The sequence below is a fragment of the Aythya ferina genome (assembly GCF_964211825.1).
Source record: "Aythya ferina genome assembly, chromosome: 6".
Taxonomy (NCBI): domain Eukaryota; kingdom Metazoa; phylum Chordata; class Aves; order Anseriformes; family Anatidae; genus Aythya; species Aythya ferina.
The window spans coordinates 15,330,092-15,350,934 of NC_140303.1; the positions used below are offsets into that span (position 1 = coordinate 15,330,092).

General features: G+C 53.6%; 1 protein-coding gene across 7 annotated transcripts in view; it reads right to left on the bottom strand.

Moving 5' to 3' along the window:
- The window catches only part of NRP2 (neuropilin 2), an 84,301-nt gene extending 70,463 nt beyond the window's left edge, over positions 1-13,838 (bottom strand). For 4 of the 7 annotated variants that reach the window (XM_084524173.1, XM_084524171.1, XM_084524175.1 and 1 more), the window contains exons 1-2: positions 13,413-13,837; positions 2,321-2,498 (exon numbers count right to left, since the gene is read on the bottom strand). In XM_084524173.1, the coding sequence (XP_084380299.1) occupies positions 2,321-2,498; positions 13,413-13,485 (251 nt within the window). In that variant the 5' untranslated portion in view covers positions 13,486-13,837. Of the gene's footprint in view, positions 1-2,320; positions 2,499-13,412 lie in introns of all 7 variants that reach the window. The other 3 variants (XM_084524172.1, XM_084524170.1, XM_084524174.1) reach the window with 1 other exon arrangement.
- Between the last annotated feature and the right edge of the window lie 7,005 nt (positions 13,839-20,843).

The window sequence follows — 20,843 nt, forward strand, 5'->3', positions numbered from 1 at the left end:
GCCTTGAGACGATGTTTCCTTTGTGCTGAACTCCCATTCCTGCTGAGGTTCCCACTCGCAGCTGCAGTGAGACCTTTGCTTCCTCACAGCAAACCCTCTGACACTCGGATGGTATTTATTTACTGCACGGTCACCTGTTAATACTGCTTCATGTCCGAGCAATTACACTCTGTTAAGATTTGTCTCTCTCTGGTAGGTCATGTAAAAACAGAAAGTCTCCTTCCCATCTGTTCCTTTCAGGCAGTGTTCCTCTCGCATTGCTTTCACTGATTTAGTTACGGTTCCCATCAGGTTCTTTCAAACCAAACCCGGTGCTTGCCCTGGGGGCAGGTACCCGCACGCTGCTGGGCTCCCAGCTCGTATCGGGGGGCCAACAAAAGCCCAGGTGCACTGTGGATGAGCCCTGAGCCCTGTTTCACTTGCACACACCCAGCTGCTGAGGGAACAGAGATGCAGGCAAACTTCACTTTCAAGAGAGGCTTGATGGTAATTCTGGTTTCTAGAGAGCAATGCTGCTGCTCAGCTGAGTCAGGCCCCTGAGAAACTTTCCTCACCATGCACGTCCCATGGAGAGCTCTGGGGACCAAAAGCCTCCTCACAAACCCTCCTGCAAGGCTGCCCTGTGCGCTCACATAGAAAAGGAAAGTATCGACGGGTGATCTGCCACAACAAAGCAGGAAGCAGCAAAGGGACAACAGCTCCAGCGGTCGGGGCAGCCCTCCCAGCTTGCAGCACCCGCAGCTCAGGACCAGGCCCTGCTCTTTCTCAAGCAGCAAAACGTGGCAAAAGTTGCCGTAAGTATTCAGAGCCGTAAGCGACAACTTCACAGATGTAGAGGAGAAGCCAGGTGCCCGTGGAGGTTTCTGGCTCTCTGGCTGACCTGGCTTTGCTTGCCTGAGGCCTTGGAGAGGCAGAGACCCTCCTGCCCAGCTCAGCCCCCGCTCTACACAAATTGTCCTGCCCGATTTGTGCTGCATACTCTGCAGACTGAGAACGTAGGCCTATAAAGCTTTTATTACTATGAATTTGGGACAACTGCATTAGCTCTGAGAAGGCTATACAGCTCAGCCGGTACGAGCAATAATAAAATCTGATAGCAACCATTATTCTCACGAGCACTGCCAAGGCCTTGTTGTGTTCATTTATGCCCACATTAAGCCTGTCTCTGCCTTCTCCCCTCTCTAAATGCAGGCCTGATCCTGCAAAGTGCTAAACTCCTTGCGCACAGAGTGACTTCATGGAGAGTTCATGGTGCTCAGAGCCTTATTAGCCCAGGCTTTATCTGTAGGGGGTGATCAGATCCCCAATGACATCAATCAGCACACCTTCGTTACAGTTAGAGGAGTTATGCTGATTTACGGTAGCTAAGGATCCAGCTCTATGCTTTATAACCCTCAGTACATCATCAAACCCATGCTGAATTCTTTGTTCTCCACAGGACTGATCCTACAGCCCCATAAATGCTTCCCCAGTCCCTCTGTCCTTTTTGCAACCAGAGTCCCCCTCTCCATATATAACCTCCTTTTAATCAACAGGAGCAGCGTGTCTGGCAAGACTGCTGTGTCAGGCCCGCTTTAGGAGACCCCGAGCTCCTTCACAGCTCGGATATCCCTGCAGCTGGCTGCAGATTCCAGATGAAACACACAGGTTTATACGCCTGCCGAGACCGTGTTATTAACTCAGCCTTTTATGGTGCCCTTTGATGCTGTTAATTATTCTTTACTAGCTGCTAATTGTTTTTCCTGGACATCTAGTTTCTGAGCCCCTTCTTAGGGGAAAAAGAAGAGTAAACAAAACCAATACCCGAGTTTACTAAGCACAGCAGAGCAAGCACTGTGGAGAATCAGATCCAGCCAAACACTCGGACCCTCAGCCCAAACTCTCAGCCTCACGTGACCCGAGCCTGGGTCTCCAGCCCCAGGGCTCTCTGTGCTGTACCTCTGCCTCATTACACACCAGGAAATTACTTTGCTCTCCCAGCGTGGTTTAAAAGCGAAGCCACCACAACACAGAAGAAAACAAGCTGCTTCTTAACTCAAGTCAGACTCAGGCTGAAAGCCAGTTAGCTCTTGCTTTTAGGTGATTTCAGGCTAAAGCAACAAGTTCAGTCCTGTGTGTGCTCAACCTATGCGTCCAAAGAAGCGTCTTACATCTGCCTGGCCGGTAAAGGCACACCTGCCCCTGAAAGGCAATGACACGCAGCACCACAGAGGCTCAGGCTGATGTTTGTTTTCACACACAAGGGAGCACCACGCCTGTACTGCCACACAAAAGCAGGAGAATATGACTGTTTACTAGAGAAGAAGAGGAAGGCTCTTACTTGCAGTCATGCTTTTCGATTTCGAAGTGAGGGTTGAAGTTGAGGATGATCTTCTGGTTGGCCTCGGGGGCGTAGATGACCCACTCACAGTTCTGGTGGGAGGGGTAGTCATTGGGGTACCCCGGGGAGGTGATGTACCCGGCGTCCTTGGAGTTCAGGCGGCCCCCGCACGGCTGAGCTGCAGAGACATGGAGGGAACACGGCATTAACACGGGCCGGGGGCAGCAGCTGGGGGCAGCGGGTCCCTGCAGGCCAGCATTTCAGTATCAATCTCTGGGCAAGGGGAAATTACTCTACGCAAGAAACTGACTCCTTTCTCCTTCTACCTTCTGCCACACTTACGTACCACATTTCACACAGAGCAGAAAAGAGAAATAAATGCTCTTGCCTAGGCAATTACAGAGCCATAAAGTAAGAGACAGATTGATATCAGATCATCTGGAGCTGTCTCATTTTATCCCTTCCTTTGCAAGCTGCTCCATGGCAGTCTCCCACAGCCACCTCGAGAGACACCAAGTTGGGACAGGAACAACCCTCGGGACAGCTGCAGGAGCGCAGCCTTTCTGCGCTTGCTTCCCTCTCCCCAAACAGCTCCGCCTGCCCGCACGACCCCATCTTGGCAGGCTGGCCTCCTCCTCCTCCTCCCCAAACCTTTCAGGCAAGCCGAGCAGTTGGAATTGCAGACTGCGGTAATCAGCAGTGGTGGTTTTGTGGGGCTAGCCCACAAATTGCTGGCAACGATTACATGGTGAGCAGAGGAAGCACTCCCAGCTTTGGGTTAGAACAGGCCCTGGAGGGTGATTTCATCTTCAAAAAAACATTTAATCTCATGAACGCTCCAAATCAAATTTATTATTGCATTACTTGCTGGGAGGAAAATCTGCATCACAGGGTCAATTGATAACGCACTACCAATCCCAACAAAGTCCCTTTCTCCATGGGGCCCCCATTGCGTGCCTCTCCTTTGCCACTGCCCTGTCCCAGCACCATGGCCCCACAGCTGCCTCCAGACAACTGCACTACCTCCTCCTGCCCAGCAAAATTGGCAAAGAAACAGCCAGAGCCTGTGGCCCCTCCGCAGAGCAGCCAGCCAGGAACACAGAGCGGCCAGTGCTGCCCTGCTGACCCTGATCCTGTGCCGAGACGGGCTCCCCATTCCCTGCCCTTGGGCAATGGGGTGAGACATGGGACACAAACCTTTGAGTGTGCTCCAGGGCCTCCGCACCAGAGGAGAAGCCAGAAACAGGCACCATGAAGGAAGGGGCAAAGGGGAAATGCTGTCCCCACCACGAGCCTCCCCACACAGTCCAAGCTGTCCTCCTGCCACAGCAAGGAGCAGGAGCAAGGCAGGACCCTCATGGGCGACACTTCCTGGAAAAAGGTGCAGCAGCAGCAGGAAGGTCCTGCCGGGGTCTGGCTGCCCCCTAGGAGCCAGGCTTCCTTTGCCCTGAAAAAGCACTGCCTCCATTTCCTCCATATTTTTGGTGCCCTCTAACACAGTCATTGTTTAAAATAACTTTCTTTTCACACACCCAAAGGCATCTCTGCAGCCTTCTCTTTTTCTTAAAAAAATCCTGTAAGAATCCTGAAAAATATGAGGGGAAAAAATTGCAATGCTGCCACGGAGGAGCTGAGAATACCAAAAAACATCTGGTTTTGTTCCACAGGAGAGCTTGCTCAACACACAAACATTTACAAACCTACAGTTTTGCACAAACCTCTTTTCTCAGCAAGGCATATTTGCCCACACACGTGTCTCTGTGGGTTTGGGGGGAGGCAGGGGGGGAGAGAGACACATTCACGTGGAAGAAAGAAACTCACGGACTTGTTGACATCGCCGTACAAATAGACGTGTAATTCACACTTCACTCATGTACGCACTTTCACACCTTCTCCTAAAAATTCACACCTCGTTTGCACACATGTCCACCCCCTCCAGCAAAGAGAAATATTCAAGCTGCGGATTATTTTTCTTGGAAAGGGCAAAGTCTCGAAGCTATGAAAATACAGTCAATCCTTCCACACCTCGTCATCCCCTCCCCGTCTCTCCTGCTTTCACACACATGCTACCCGCTAGGCTGATACCACCAACATCACCCACCGCTCAGAAGCTGCTAGCCCCTCACTCGTGCCGGGTACTACGAATACTCCGGGAGCCATTGCAATCCAGCCAGCCGGAGGGGAACTGCTATGTGAACAAGGGTACCAGGCTCCGGCTTGCTCTGGCTCCTCCCTGACAGCTGAAATCAGGAGCAGAAAAGCAGTAATGTTCACCTACCCTAATGTTAGAAACTCTCCCCTTGCCCTGGGAAGCTATCACAGCTCAGTGGGACCGAGGTAAGGAAGACCCCAGGCTCGGCCTGATTTCAGGTCAGCTCGGTGCTTGGGTGCCAGGGGGAGAGGGACCAGAGCCCAGCTCTCTGCATCTGTGGTCTCAAGGGTAAAAGGGGACAAGCAGGTGAACCCTCTGAGCAGCCAGGAGCTCCAGCCACGTCCCTCAGGTGTTTAGAGACCTCCAGGAAAATGTCACCATCTTTCTGCGGCAGGGAAGCCCTTCCACCTGAAGGAAAGCTTATGTGTCTCTCTGAGAGGAGCAGACTTCAGCCTTTCATTCATCCCCCCCAGGAAGCTCCACGTTAATGAAGAGGGCGACTTCAGTACAGCTCCATCTCGTCCACGCACAGCACCAGGCTAGGCAGTGGGCAACAGTGTACCAGGGAAACAGGGGCTTCTTAGAGTTATCTGAAGAGGTAAAATGACTTTAATATCTTTGTAATTGTTCTGTTGGGCTTTTTTTCTATTGATTCACAGTATCTAGCAGACAAACACCTGCAACAAAAAAATCCATCACTGCGCCCACTGACAGACAAAGGGTTTGTCTCGGCAGACATGCCAAGCACTGGCTTTGTATATAAAACCAGGTCTGTTTTGCACACAGAAGAGGTTCAAGCTTCTATATAAATCTGTCTTTTAAAACTGATGCATTGGATCCATGCAAGAATAAAATAAAATTTAAAAAAAAAGTAAGAAAAAAGGCGAGTGGCATGGCTACTGCCCAGGCTGTGCGCTTTGGAAGTGAGATGTGCTCTGCAGCTAATGGACTCTGGCAGCTTTCACCAGCCCTGAATTCACTTAATAAAATTAAAATTGAATTCTGAAGCATTCACCAAGGCTGCCAGGTGCACGGGACACCCCACTGCTCAGTCGGTGAACGTGGGCTTGGAAAGCCGGGGCCCTGCCAGCCCGCGGGGCAGTGCAGCTGGGGAGGCTCTGCCCATGGCCAGGCCACGGCCAGCAGCTGGTGTGGAGGCCACAGAGGTTGACACTTTTCATCAGTGCGGGAGTGGGAAGGGGTTGGGATGGGCAATCCTCAGATGCCCTCTTTCCTTATGGCCCACCAAGTGCTTGGGTTATCCCAGCAACCCAACAGGAAACCTACACCAAGGCATAGGGACGGAAAGGGAGGACTGGGAGACGCTCATGGGGGCAGACTCCCACAGAGACCCCCGCTCCTTTGCTGGACAAAGCCTCCCCCAGCTCCCCCCAGGGCTGCAACGAACGGTCAGGGGGACCCAAAACTAGCAGCCCGGCCCCAGGAACCTCCACCCACACTTGGGGTTTTCAGCCCTGTAGCTCATCAGCGTATGCTGAAACCTTCAGACGGGAGCAGCGTGTTCTCCTACTTGAATTTCCTGCTGATTAAACCCCACTGGATTTTCCTCACCCCAGGAGAGCAGGGCTCGCTGTTATTGTTGGACCCGCAACACAGAAACTAAAGCCAACTCTGCCTGTAACAAAAATAATCATCACCAGAGAGGCCCGTTTCACAACAAACACACACACTACAGCCTCTCAGAGTCGGCAGCGTCTGGCAGGGAACCATCGCACGTTTTGATCCGCTGGGCTACGTTTACTTTGGGGCTATAACTCAGGGCTGTGTGCAGAACACAAGGCGCTCCTGCTGCCCCAGAGGCCGGCAGCAGCAGCAGTGTCTGTGCTGCTCAGAAGGAGCAGCCTCGAGGGCACCAAGGGAGCGAGGTCCTGAGAGCCCCAAATCACCAGGAATTACTTTCTGACCTCCTCACTGATTGCTCTGCCCTGCACAAGCCCCTGCACCCAGCTCCATGGTCTCTTCCCACCAAGGAAGATTTCTACATGCCGGGATTCAGCGCTGGGCAGGGGAGATCTGCCCCGCTGCGAGATACGGGGCCAGGCGAGGAGGGCCGAGCGCTCCCAAAACTGCTGAACTTGGCTTGGGCTCTTGTGCAGCAAACTGTGCTAGAGTCAAACAGCTCTTCCAGAAGCTGAGTTTTTCAAGGTCCACGTGCATCCATGTGCTTTGCCAAACCCCGGCACAGATGGAAGAAACAGATCTCTTCTGGCGGGGGTTCACTGCTGCTAATGTCCACCCTGCCTCATTGCCAGGGCTTCAGCCCCGGGCTGATGCTGCAGGCTCCCAGCACGGTGTGGGTTGAACCTCAAACCCCAGGGCACAACGTCCACAAGGGGCTGGGACACAACTGGGAGCTCTTGGATTTACATGTACAGCTTAGCCATTGGCCAAGGAGAGAGACGGAGCACAGAGGAAGCTAATAAGATTAGCAGTTTTTTTTTTTTTTTTTATCCCCAGTAGCATAGATCATATTAGCAGGAGCATGTTTGCTTTGGATTGTGAGATAAAGCTTCAAAGGCTTCCTGAACAAATTAATGGACAAACACACCCAGAAAACACAAGGCACTTGCACGCACAGCTCATCCCCGAGCGACACTCATGCCCACAACTGGGGATTTCGCACAGCCACGGCAAGTTCCCTGAACATTTCGCCCAGGGTCTTCACCAGTTTAAGGAGAATTTCCCTTAAAAGCAGCCTCACAGCAAAGCAGAACGTGAAGACCGCTTTTGTGATCTGAACTAGGGTTCTGTTTGAATCAAAGCGTCTCAAGCCTGTCATGAGACAGGCTCATAAAAACACTGTCTGGGCTCAGGCAAGAAAGGAACGCGCCAATCCATCAGTTCAGGAATGCGGCCGTTTGACCACTTCCTAAGGCAACTGGGGAAGGATGCAATATATTCACTTTATAGTGCTGGACAGCAATGAGAGGGGAACTCCGGAAAGCTCAGCAAATGGAACATTTTAGCTGTGAGCCTTTGCAGAAAAAAATCGTTTAAAATTATTTTTAAATAGGAAGAGAGCGTTTGAGGGAGGAAGAGAGAGAACAGGATTTGGAGATTTCTCGTACCTGCACTTTCTGTGCCATGTTAATCCACAGAGGAATTAAATGGAAACCTGAAATAAAGACCTACTCGAGCTCCGTTGTGGAAAACTAGAGGGCCAAATCCTGCAGGCAAATCCAGGTAATTTGCTTTCAAATCACTGGAGTTCAGCTGATTTCCAGCCCTGCAGTTCTGGATAGCTGCTTTCCAGGGGCAGGCATTGGTCTGTACCACTTGTGACTTGAGTCTGAGGCAACCTTGACCTTCAAATGTTGTAATTTTAGGGTTTTGGTTTTTTGTTCCCCCAAACATTTGTATCTCTGACGAGGCTTCATATCCTGGTTTTACATGGTGCCACCTTCACTAACTTTGTTATTTGTCATCTTATATCACAGGCTAATGCAATTCCAATAGAACCACTGGCTTAATTTTGTTAGTTTTTATATATAGATGAGCACACAATTCTCCTGGCTTGCCCACGAACGTAATTGGTGGGTCTGGAATTACAACTCCTGGCTACTGCGGTAATCATGCAAGAGGTGCGTGAGCGTGTGTGTATATGCACAAGGGAGGGGATAATTGCACGTTGGACTTTCAGGAACCATTGCCTGTTCCTCTTGCCTCTATCTTGGATTCCCAGGGGTTTGAAATCTCATGGAAACACACTGCCATCCCCCAGGAGTAGGTGGCAGTTTTTGGAGACCTTCATGCTGCAGATCAGGCAGTGTCTGAGGGAGCCTCACCAGGACTGCAGGCAGGGAAACGGAGACCAGGGGAGGCTTGAAGGCTCAGAGAAGGGGCAGAAACAAAGCAGAGGCTTCCTGCATGGCAGCCTGCCGCCTTACCTGTGGGCTACACTGGGAACCGATAGGAGGATGAAACAATTCGCTGAGACACCCCTGTGAACACTATCAAAACCAGACTGGTTCGAGGGCCACGGAGGAAAACGAGAGACATTTCCAACTCCACACATCAAAGAAAGAGCCATAGATTCACCTAGGATTCCTCTGAAAAGCGCTTCAGGCTTGATGGAAGGTGCTCAGTGCCTCTGAATTACTGACTACTATTGTTATTATGACAATTCCAAGAAGAAACAAAAAAGTGTATCTTATCGCTCATAGTTCCCTGTGCTCTCCCAGCTCCCTCACACCTTCCGAGCCCATCTGTCAGGGCTCGTTCTTCACAAAAACTCAAATCCCAAGCTTTCCCCACCAGTTTGTCTGCCTCTTCCCGATGTGGCTGGCAGAGCCTCTCTTGAATCCTTCCCCACCTCCCTCCCAGGGGTGCTGTCAGAGCCGCAGAGCAAAACCCAGTGCCTCGGTGGCAGGTGGGTGGGACGGGACAGGATGGGACAGGATGGGGTGGGACGGGACGGGATGGGATAGGAAGCAGCTCCCCTGGAGCCACCTGGTGAGAGGCCCCGCTGCAGCTCCCCCCGTGCACGCTGCTGAGCAGCAGCAGCTTCAGCCTTTCCGACGAGCTGCTCTAATCCAGCTACTGCTAAGCCTTGCTACCAGCACCGAAGTTATTACACATTCTGGCGAGCATCTCCAACACATTGTTTCCTGCTGAGCACATATTCAGCGGTCAAACAGAAAGAGAGGGAAGCGGGAGCGAGCCTGGGGACATGCACGAGGGAGAAAGTTGTGGTGAGCAGCTGGGTGCGCGAGGGAGAGCACAAGGGAGAGCATGGGGAAGGGCACGATGCAGGAGTGCGCGTGGCAGGCAGCAAGGCAGGGGGGGACCAGCGGGGCTGTGCATGTGAGGGAAAAGGTACAGACTTGTGTGCTGGTGGAGACAGAGGAGGAGCGAGGGAGATAGTAAGGGTTTGTTTGCATTTGCGTCTACATGCCCAGTGCGGCAGGAGCTTCTTCCCTCCCTCTGCCCACAGGCATTCCCTTAAAAATTCGGTCCTTCAGAAAACGACAGCATCCTTTTGGTTTCACCATCTCCCTCGGAGGGAGATGCAGAGAGAGGCATTCAAACCCCACACCAACAGCACTTCACAGCCAGGGGTGACCGGCCAGAACAGCTGGGGCAGATGCCTTGCCTTTGTCTCACACGCACAGGCAGAAATCAGGGCCGGTTTCAAGGACCCGGAGCCCAGCACCTCATCTCTGGGGCCCGTTTCCTTTGACTCACTAAGTACGAAGAAAGGGTGAGAAACGTTCAGACAGAAAGTCTCTGCAGCCATCCATCGCTGCTAGCAATACTTCTAGCTATTTTCCATGCCGACTCACTGCAGCCTGGCTTTCTGCCTTCCCCATCAGCTTGTACCCCTTTCCCCACCCTGTTTGGGAACGGGCAGCCCCACCGAGGCTGCAGCTGGGGGGCTGGCCCCCCACTGTTACCCTAGCACCCCCCGTGTCATCCAAGGGCGCTGCTGGCAGGCAGAAAGGCTCACAGATCCGAGCTGTCATTCCGAGCGCTTGGCCCTGCGCCTGCCGACCTCGTCCTGACAAACCTCCCCTCCATGTCTGTGCTCGTGTCTCCTCGCTGCACAGGCATCAAGCCTGGCTCGGGATCCAGCCTTCCGAGATTGCGATTTGGCTCAGGCAAGGGGAAGGCTGACCCTTTGATTCTGAGTATGATTAAAACCATGCTACTGTAGCGCGAAGCCGTGTGCAACACTGCTAGCAACAGCCCTGATTTATGTTGTTGCTAGTATTGCGGTTTCCACCAGGGTGTAGACAGGGATTTCGAAAATAGCCCAGCTACCTCTTTGTCTGTGTGTGTATTATAATTAGAAACGTGTCAAAGGGCTGTTACAGAGCGAGGGTAGAGCTGGAAACGTTCAGACCCGCTTCTGCCCGCATCTCTGTGCCGGCACCGTCAGCCCCAGCCCGGGTGTGTGCAGGCACATCGGCTTTCCACACTTCCCGGATTAGACAACTGTATTCCCGAGACCCCGTGGGGACGCGGTGCTGGTGACTTCACTGCACAATGGAGAGCAAGTTTAGCAGCTTCCAGCCTGCCCTCAGGCTGCTGCAACCTGCCCCCATCACCATGGCTAGATGCCGACTTCTTCTATTTCGATTTCAGATAGGATCACAGGTCTCAGATATAGACGATTTATTTTCCTAGCACAGCTGGTCTGTCAGAGGTCATATAATTTGGCAGCCATCCCAGTGCTTAAAAATTAATTTTTCCTTATTAATACAACTGGGGGTCCCACAGGATAGGATCCCAGCCTTATCTGAACCTGACAGCTTCCTAAACCCCATGAAGGATGCTTTCTCCTCTCGGGCTATCTGTGGTACAAGGCCACCACGTCCTAGAGCCCGGCGGCACTGGAGGTTTCTGTGAGGAAACCGAGCCATCCGCCTGGAGCAGCACAGCGCTGGGATGGGGAGCGCTGCCTCCTCCGGCCCAGCAGAGCCGGTTGCATTCCCACTTTAACCTCTGGGCCACGCCGAGGTAGCAAACATGGGGTAAATGCCACGGCGGTGTGAGTGGGGAGGAGAAGGAGCCGGGCAGGGAGATGGGGAGCGCCCCGCAGAGCCCCTGGGACGTGCACGGGGTCTGCCTGTCGCTCCAGGCACCACACACGGCGATTTCGCTGTGGCAGGAAAGTTAGGAAAACAAAATCCAACATCCTAACCTGGGTCAGAGCCCCCCACTGAGCTTGTAGCAGGCACTTCAGTGATGCTCCTGACAACTGTCTGATTCCTAGGCTAAAAAAGCTTTTGTTCCCCGTAAGAGCGGAGTTAACAGCACAACGGGCAAAAGGCGTTACACCACACTTGTGTGGGTGGGTGCGCGTGTCTGTGTGTGCGCGGCTGTGCGCCTGCTTGGCAGCAATTTGTTTTGGTCCCCCTCCCCACCTCGCTACAGCTCCTAAGCCACCACTAAAAATACCAGCTTTCAGGCAAACTATTGGGAAGGCTTCAAGAGTGAGCTTCGCTCAGAGCTGCATAAACATCGTCTGCGCGGCGCGGTACTCGGGTCACTCAAACCTGTTACTTTCTGACTTGATTGCGTTTTAAAGGAAGACGAAAAACACACAGCCATCCAGCCTCCAGATTTATCTTCCAGGGTCTCCCACCCACTCCCCTCCGTGGTTATCTCAGGGTTTGCTCGGCTACATACAAATTGGCAGCTGCACTGTTTATCTCTTGCTGTAGAAATATTGCACAAGGTTTTTTTCCAGGCGGATTATCATATTATTGTCTATTAAAATCATCTCCCCTCTCTATTAACCTCCCTCGGGGAACCTTAAGACAGACTTTCGTAATGGGGGAAGGCTTTCAGATACACCAGACTGAAACATAAATCCATCTACCTCGGGCATGTTTTTCTTACTAGGCTGGCTAATTTACTGGAGCTGAGCTTCGCCCGACGGAGGCGCGCGTCCCGCTACCCCATACCTTTGCTCACTGGGCTCACAATCAAGTCATTTGACCAGGTTTCAAGCACAACAACAGCGTCTAGGCAAAAAAGCTGCTGGTGTCAGCCGCAGGGAGACAACTTCCTTGCTGGCTCGAACACCATGTGATGCTCCGCTTAGCCGGGAAAACCCCGCATTCAAATAAACATTTCTTACAGCGACCGAGCGGCCTCGGCGACACAGTCGGCTCGCTCAGAAAACCCTTCCTGGCAAGAAGTCCTGCTCCTGAGCCTGCGGGAGGACGGCAGGAGGTGGTCACACCGACACACACGTGCACGCACAGGCTCGGCAGCCGCAAGGATCGCAGCCGGGGCTGGCCGTGCATCCTCAGGAGCAAGCCCCGGGTCAGCGCCTCAGCACAGCACCCACGCCAGGGGAGCAGACAGTGCCTCTGGCACGGGGACCACGTGGAAAGGCTGGTTCACTCGGCAGGGGCCTCGGAGGACTTCACCCCTTCTCTTTACCCCTGCTGAATGCTTATTCATTTATTTTCTTAAATGAACAAAAGATGGGATTTTTTTTCTTCTTTCCCTTACAGCCGTAAGGAAAGGAGGCGATGCCAACCAGCAACTCCATGCACAAGAAGCGTGTGCCGGGAACGTCTGTGCCTCGCTGCTGCAAGAAAGGGACTTTCTCAGCGGCAGACTCTCCCACTTCCCTTTCCAAGGGGGAGGCGGTGGCCATGCGGCTTAGGGCAGGGGGAAAGCAGAGGGGCAGGGAGAAGGCATGGACAGACCCTTGCCACCTAACGCTGCCTGGGTCACACCATGGATAGGGACTCTGCGTGCCCCACAGCCGGCTGGGGCACGTCCTGTGGGTCCGGCTAGTGGCAGGGAAACCCAGCTCGGCAGCTGCCGGCTTGGCACCACCGTCCTGCCGGGCAGCTCCTGCAGTGGTGACCACAGATGGAGCCCCATGAGGGAGGCCGGGTGGGCACAGCCCTCCCTTCCAGCGCCTGCTCCAGCAGGGACCCCACCGCCCCCAGTAGCCGGACCCCAAACCTGCTAATCAGGGAGCAGAGGGCCCAGTCTCGGCTGGCCCCCAGCCGGAGCAGCCCAAGCGCCAGGACGGGGCTTCATCCCCCTGCCCGCTGACAGCACGGCCCGGCTCGGAGCCGCCAGGTCCCGGGCCGGCCGTGCCACAGCCGTGGGTCCGTGCCCACCGCGGGCAGGGGGCCCGGCAGCCGGTGCCCCCCTCTGCCAGCCTCTCCCGCTGCCGGCGCGGCTCCCTGCGCCCCGGCACACGCCTCGCCCCGCTCACCCAAAGTTTCCCGGCGTCGCAGCCGGGTGCGGTGCCCGGGATGCGGCGGCTCCCCGCACGGAGCGGCATCGCAACTTCCCGGGGCCGAGGGGAGCCGGGCGGCTGCGGGCGATGCGCCCCGAGCCCGGCCCCAGGAGCCACGGGCGCGCATCCCCCCGAGCCCCCGAGCGGTTCCCGGGGCCGCGCACGGGCACCCGAAAGTTGTGCGGCCGGGGGCATCCCCGCCTTACCTGTGTCCGCCGTGCCTCTGGAGCCGGGCAAGCACAGCGCTAGAAATCCCCACGCCAGGAGAAACGTATCCATCCTTCGCCAGAAATAAATAACAACAGCGGGGAAGAAAAAAAAGAAAAAGAAAAAAAAAAAGGCAACCAAAGCACCAGCACCGAGGAAAAAAACCCAACCGGCACCACCGAGGCTGTGCAGGGCCGGGCTTCGCCTCCCTGCCCCGCTCGGGGCTCGGCGGGGGCGGCTCCCCCCGGCCGTGCGGGGCTGCGGGGCTGCGGGCGGTGCCGGGGCAGCGCCTGTCCCCTAGGGCGACCCGCGGGGCCGGCGCCTCGGCATCCCCCGGGGCGCGGCGGCGGCGCTGGCGGTGTCGGTGTCGGTGTGGGTGCGGGCTGGGGCGCCGTCTGCGCCTCCTCTCGCTCCCCGCCGGCGCCTCGCAGCCTTTTCAGGCAGGGCGGCATGTGGCTGGCAGCGCCGAGCGGCAGCGCCGCCCCCCGGCCCCCCCCGGCCCGCCCGCGCACCGCCCCCTCGGGGCGCCCGCACCCGCCGCCCGCCCCGGCGCCGCCCGCAGGAGCCCCCCGCAGCCCCCCGCAGCCCCCCGCGGGGCCGGGCAGGCTCCGGCCGGGGGGAGCCGAGCCCGCGGGGCCCCCCGCCGCCGGGAGCCGCCGGGAGCCGCCGGAGGAGCGGAGCGGAGCGGGGCGGTGCGAGCCGCAGCCAGCCGGCAGCTGTCGGAGGGGGGAGCATCAGGACAAGGATTGTCGCCGAGCAGCGCCTCGGGGACCGGCGGCGCCCTGCTCTGCGCCGCGGCGAGGCGGAGGGCTCGGGCAGAGGCTCCGGGATGAGCGGGGCTCCCCGAGCTCGCACCGGCCCCGCCGGGCTCCTCCCGGCGCGGAGCAGCGCCCGCAGCAGCCCGGAGAGCGCTCGGGAAGTTTGTTGGCCTTGGTTGGTGCCCGGCAGGTGCACAGCCCCTGCACGGTGCTTCGCTGCACGCAGCGCTGAGACAGCACCCGGCGCACGCCTCGGCACTGTGACATCCCGGGACTTCAAAGGAGAAAGGGACTTCACGCAGGTGAAACGAGCCCTAGGACCCCGAACCGAAAAGGTGCTGTTACTCAGTCCCTGGCTTGTCGGCTGTAACTTCCAGATTTACAGTAGACAAAGGGATGAAAGCCACGTTACCTCACTTCTTTAAAGTTGGTAATTAGTGAAGAAATACCGACATGTGGCAGAAGCAAAATACATGGTTGTGTGGGTGAGAGGGAAAGTACGAACATTTCACTGGTATTCACTGAAGGTGATGAGACTAATTATTTTGTACTCTGCTGTCTATCAGTTGCGGGTAGCATCACCAGCTCACGTCAATGAAATCACGATGCCAACCTGTCGAGCACACACAAACACACCATGAGTGTGCCCAGTTCCTCCGAGGCCAGTGGAAGTTCACTGACAGCAACAGATTTGGCCTGGCAGATAGATCTGATATTGCAGCCCTTACCCTGAGGGCCACAGCGTCCCTGCTCCTCCTGTGTGTTTCAATACCTTATTCTGCATCTCCTGTGGCTCAAACGTGCTCCAACACTTGTTGAAGTCAACACAAAGCCAGTGGCAACTGAGCCTGCTGCCTTATTTATTGTAGTTTGGTATGCAATTATGCAACTATTATTTACTACTTGCTTATAGTTAGACTACTATCAAGCTAGCAAAGTGTGATTTTTTGTGTGTATAAATAGCCCTCGCAAACCATAACACAGATACTGCAGCACAATATAAATCCACAGCATGAATCATTGCTCTCTTGGGATGTGCACACAAAAGAAGAGGTTACCAAGCCCTGGACAGAGATGGCCCCCTGTAACACACCGTACAGCGCAGGGGCAATTTTCCTTGCCTTACATTCAGGTGTTTCCCCTGCTTAAGGTGAACATAAGAGCGCAAACGCAGCCCTGAACTGTTACCAGCTCTGATCTGCTACTGAGTGAAGAAGAGAAGAGAACTCTAGGAAAGAATATGGCGATGGGAAATGAAGTTACCTGCTGCTCACAGAGGTTTCTCTCAGCTGCTTCTCAATAGCTCTCCACAAATCCAGCCATGTGTTTCGTGTCAGTTCTTAAGTCTCCTCTCCACAACGTGCTGCTGTCAGGAAAAGAAAAGCACAACTGAAATACCAGGCAGGGCTCCTGCAGTTTTTACCACTGCAGGTGTTCAGGACAGGATGACAACCACGCTGGTGACACCTGCTAGTCCAGCTCGGGTACAAAAGAGGCCAAAAAATACTTCTGTTGGGAACATTTAAGACACAGATCCTCTCTCGGGCTTGAAGAAACTGAGCATAAGGTGAAGCTATGCATCCTGGACTTACCTCCGCCTGTTTCCAGGGCAGCTGCTGCTGTGGGCATTGCTCCTCGCCCCAAGCAAGGCTGGACCTCGTCAGCTCTCCGTGCCGGTGAAGCCCCGCTTCTGCGAAGGGCTTGTGGCTCTGCCTGCTCGTGGCTCTCCATTTGGTCCTCCTGTGGGGACTTAAAAGTCACCAAACCCATCAGGAACTGCCACATTTTTCCATATCTGTATGTCAGAATCATCCACAAAAACTCACTGAGAATGAGACAATACGTAATATAGCGGTACTCTAGTGTTTATTGTACCATCTGCATTAAATTTGGTGGAAGGAATTGTGCAGCCGCGTTAGTCAGAGCTGTGATGTAGCGAAACTTCCCCCATCTCTCTCCTCCCCTCCAGCAGAAAGCCTTTGCCTCCTCAAGCACTGCCTAGCTCCCTGCTGCTGACCCGAGGGCCCACGTACCTAGGGTTTTCCCTGGCACACTTCTGCTCTTCTCTTCCCTCTAATTGCAGCTGTTTTTCAACATTGATCATACAGACTCATTTATTTTCAATCACAGCTTCCTCTTTCTAAATGAGTCCTGCTCACCCCGTGAACTGACCATCAGGAGGTGTCTGTAAAGCAGGAAACCCCCCAGCTTTTCCTTAGAGCCTTTTTCAATCCTGATTTAAAAGAAAATAAAACCCCAGTGCGTCATGTATTCCTGTACCCTCCTCTGGGCTCCAGAGTAGCTGGACAAACAGGGTCTCTCCCCCAGTTTTATGTCAAAACACACTATTTCCAGTACAGAACTTGACAGCCTTCCAGAAAAAATAATGCGGCAGGACAGAAACCGGGTTAGGAATGACAGCGAGGAAAAATGATACCCAGCCTAGATAAAACCTTAAGTATTGTCAGTCAGCAGGAGAGCAGGGACTCGGACATTTTTGGCAGGATACCCGGGAAGTGGGAGTGTGGGGCACGGGGGCAGACGGCGCGGGTTGTCTCCCTGCCTCCTTGCAGGAGCTCGGCAGGCTGCAGCTCTCCTCCTCCGCGCAAGTGCTTTGAGCTCCTCAGCTAAAAAGCTCTAAGTGCATCGTATAAAATGTTTTTATTAGTCTATCAGGTGCATGATTACGAGGTCTCATTTTATAGCCACAAATAGCCAATAATTACCTTAGGATCCCATTAGCCCTAGTGTTCAGCCAGACTATTCACTTGGGAATCGGTCCATATTCCAAAAGCAGGCCAATCCCCCAACCTGGAGAAAGCAGTTTGGCACGTTGCAGTCAACTCCATAAACTTCCAGCGTGGAGGTGGCTTAATTAGCAAGTTTCCCAGTTAATTTTTCACGGGGATACCACGGCTACTAGTCTGTGGTCAAAACCTGTGTCTAGAGGGCGAGCCCAGAAGCTGCCTCAGCCTGCTCGCCTCCCGCTAACTCACCCCCCCACGTTTTTCTAAGCTGCCAGCAGCTGCAGGGAGCTGCTTTCTCCTGCTGCCTCTCATGCCCACAGGTATGTTGCACCCAGGGAGCAGTGCTGGCATGCAGAGGACACCCAGTGCTCTTGCTGCCTGGCTGTGGTGTGGCCTGAAGCACGGGCACTGCTGTGGGCACCAGGCCAGTGATGCTCTGCCACGGTGCCAGCAGCTGGCAGAGCCACAGGGAGAGCCAGGGAGTGGCACTGCTGCAGGGGAAATGGGAGTGCTGAGGCAACCTGGAAAGGGGAAATGAAGAGAAGGGAGGAAAAAAAAAAAAAAGCCACAAAAAAATGAGGGAAAGGGAAAGAAGAACAGAGAAGGGAGGTGGCGAAAGAAACAAAGAGACAGAACAAGGGGATGGGGGGAAAATGAAGAAACGGAAGAAAACAGGGAAGAGAGTGGAGGAAGCAAATCTAATGGAGTTAAAATCCATCATTGGATTAGCGGGGAGCGATCCCTCGCGGCCGGGGAGCTGCTCGGGTGTGCTGCTGGGGGCCTGCTCCCTGCAGCCTGCGCGGGGGGGTGGCGGTGCCGGCGGGGGCAGGAAAGCCCCTGCATCTCCAGAGTTAATAAAAAAAAGCTTTCAGACTCCGGCAGGCTGACTAAATTAGACTGAATATAAAGGTGCTGTATTATTTCTCAATACGGCAGTGGTATGAAAGGAGGGAATGGGTTTCTTTTGAAGCAGCTGCTGTGTAATCCAGGGCTTTCAGGTGTACTTCAACCAAACGCTCTCCTGGTTTCAGCAGGTTAACTTCATTAAAGGCTCCATCTACCGCTTTAATGTTCACTGAAATCCCACTGGGTGGGTACATTAGGCAGAAATAAGCCCCGCAAGATGATTGCATGCTGTTGTTTGGTACAGTGAATGGACCTGGGAGGGAAAGTGGAAGAGGGGAAGGGGTCACACCGTGACCCAGGCTGGAGAGGACAGATCTGGAACCACTGTAACACACCAACAGGCCTAGTCTTTTGGTAACAGCAGCAGAAACCCCTAAAGTGAAACCCCAAGCCTACAGACATCCATCCTGCCCCCATCCATCCCCACAAATGACCTGCCTGGTTCCTGCACCGCTCTGACGTCCCCCTGCTCCATGCTGCCACCAGTGCTAGGGGCTCCTCATAGGAAGGACAGCTTTTCTGCAGATGCTGGTGAGTTTTCTTTCTGGACTCAGCAGTTCCCTTGCAGATAGGCATCCGATACTGGCCAAGCATGGGCTGTACGTGGTGATGTGCTGTGGAAACAAGACTCTGCATCAAAGCTCCTGCTGCACCGGCCTGGCACGGGCTCCCAGCTTGCAAGTGCCCAATCCCCCTCAGCTTCTCACTGGCAGAGGGGACCACGGAGCCCTCTGTACCTCCATCAGACCCTGGTGCTTAGCTTCGCTATTGCGGGCTTTGAACTGGATTTGATTTTCTTACCCCACTGAAACAGTAAGGTGTGGTTAAGAGTCTCGAAAAGTCATATAACCTCCTGCTAGTGTGAGGTGACCCAAGCCCTGCACGTTCACCTGGTAAAAGCACCCAAAATGACCCACCATCCTTGGTCTCTGCAGCATTTGGTCAGCATTATGCTGGAGAAGCTCCAGGTGGACCTCACTCCAGGAAGGGTCAGCAGCAACTTCTCTACAGACCGAATTAGAGGGGCACATTGGTGGACACCTACCCAGTTACAGTCAGAAACCAAGCGCCTCATTTAAAGTCTGCTGAAGCTGGTGAGAGCTCATCCATCAGCTTCACTGATGTCTGGATGTGACCCAAGTGGCTGAGCCCTGCAAAGCCAGCACGATGTCTTTAGCTGTAAGTGCTGCCATCGACTTCCGCCGGGCTGGCTTCCACACCGTGTTGTGCTCCGGAGTAAATGCTTACAGGGCTGTGTGCTCAGTGTTAGAAAGGGACACACCAGCAATCTCATTAAAACACCACCTTAAAAATACACGCATTCTTAAAGCAGCAAGTCATTTTGACTCCCCCTTGCCTGAAACTTGGCAAAGACATTCTTAGGCCAGAAGCGATTTCTTTTTCCTATAAACAAAATGCCATTACCATGCTTTGGCTCTTTGCTCGATAGATCCTGGCAAGAAAATGTGTGTGTATATTTTAAAGGGCTTTCTCTTTTGCTTATCATGCTTTAGCTTTTGACCTCTCCTCTCCCCCTGCGCCCAGGCACATTCCAGTGCTGGCTCCCGTGGCGGTACGTCGCACGGCCCTCCCAGCGACTGGGCTAGACGCTCCTTCCAGCAGAGAGCACATTCTTCTGGAGCACTATCACGGGGGGAAGCTCTGAGCTATGAAAGGTCGTCTTTCCCTTTTAATCTTTTATTTTCTTTGATGTTCATTTTAAAATAAATTATTGTGCCTTATTTGTATTACGGTACCTGGCTCAGCAAGGACTGGGACCCTTCTGCTGTCCAAACACAGAATCAAAGACAGTTCTTCCCTCAAACAGTTTACAGTCTGAAGAGACAAAGCAGACAGAAACCAAGAACCAGATACAACGTGGATGACAAGCCCATGGATTACTTTTGCATTTAGTCAAGTTGTAAACTGTTGAGGGAGAGAGTGCCATACGACTACGCCTGTGCAATATCAGAGGTAGGAACTTTCCTCTGATACTGCTGGATACCCTGTTGTTTGGAAATGGGTTTTCAACACAAAGCACTTATGTGAGGATGTCCCTGAAAGGCCTAAGGGATCACTACTTTTCACCTGCCATCACCAAGTATGTTTCAGTAACCCAAAAAAGCAATTTCACAACAGAAAGAAGGCATGTATCTGCTAATAAGTGACAGACGAGGACAGGGAAGGGAACAGATCTAGTGGATCCGAGCTGATAGCAAGAAGCAAGGCTGAGATGTTTTCATCACAGACAAACACTCCCGTGTTTTGGGAACATTTCACAGTGCATTTGGCACAGAACTTATGTACATGTTTACCTACCGAAAGATTTCATAGCGAAGCTATGATCTTGCTGGGAACAGCTCTGCTGGATGCAGCAGGCAGAAGACTGTCTTTGTAATCTTCCCGTTGACACACGCGTGCACCTCAACTCAAGACCTCGTATTTGTGTCACTTCCTATATTCCAAGAAATCCATAGTCTCAGAGGAGCTCTTCCCTGCTTCCTTTCCCTTTTCTTAAACATTCTGAGTCACAGTTTCCCTCTGGGCCAGGGCAGCTTCCTTATCAATGCAGCATAGCTCCTTTTTCCCGAGAGGTTTCCTCCTTCTCTTCTCAGGATCCTGCACATGCAATCCCATTGATTTGCAGTAAAACTTCTCATGGAAATCAATGGTGCTAAGCTTGCTTCACAGTCAATAGGATGGCACAGCATGGCTGCCGAGAGGCACAGAGGCCCATGCCTCAAATAACTACACTGGATGGTCCTCGGGGGAATTGGGACCTACAGAAAAATAACCAGGAAGCTGCCTGTTTTCTGGGCAGCTTGTACCTCAGGGCAATGTTTTCACTCTCATGCTGAACTGCCTACACAGGGCTTTAGGAGCACATGGGCCTCCTCAAATTCAGGTTGTTCCTCTCAGAAGCTTAAACTTAGGGCTTAACACCAAAAATCTGCTGAAGTAAAGAAATGCACTAAAAGAACCACTATCAGGCTCCATGAAATGAGGGGTGGGTTTGCGG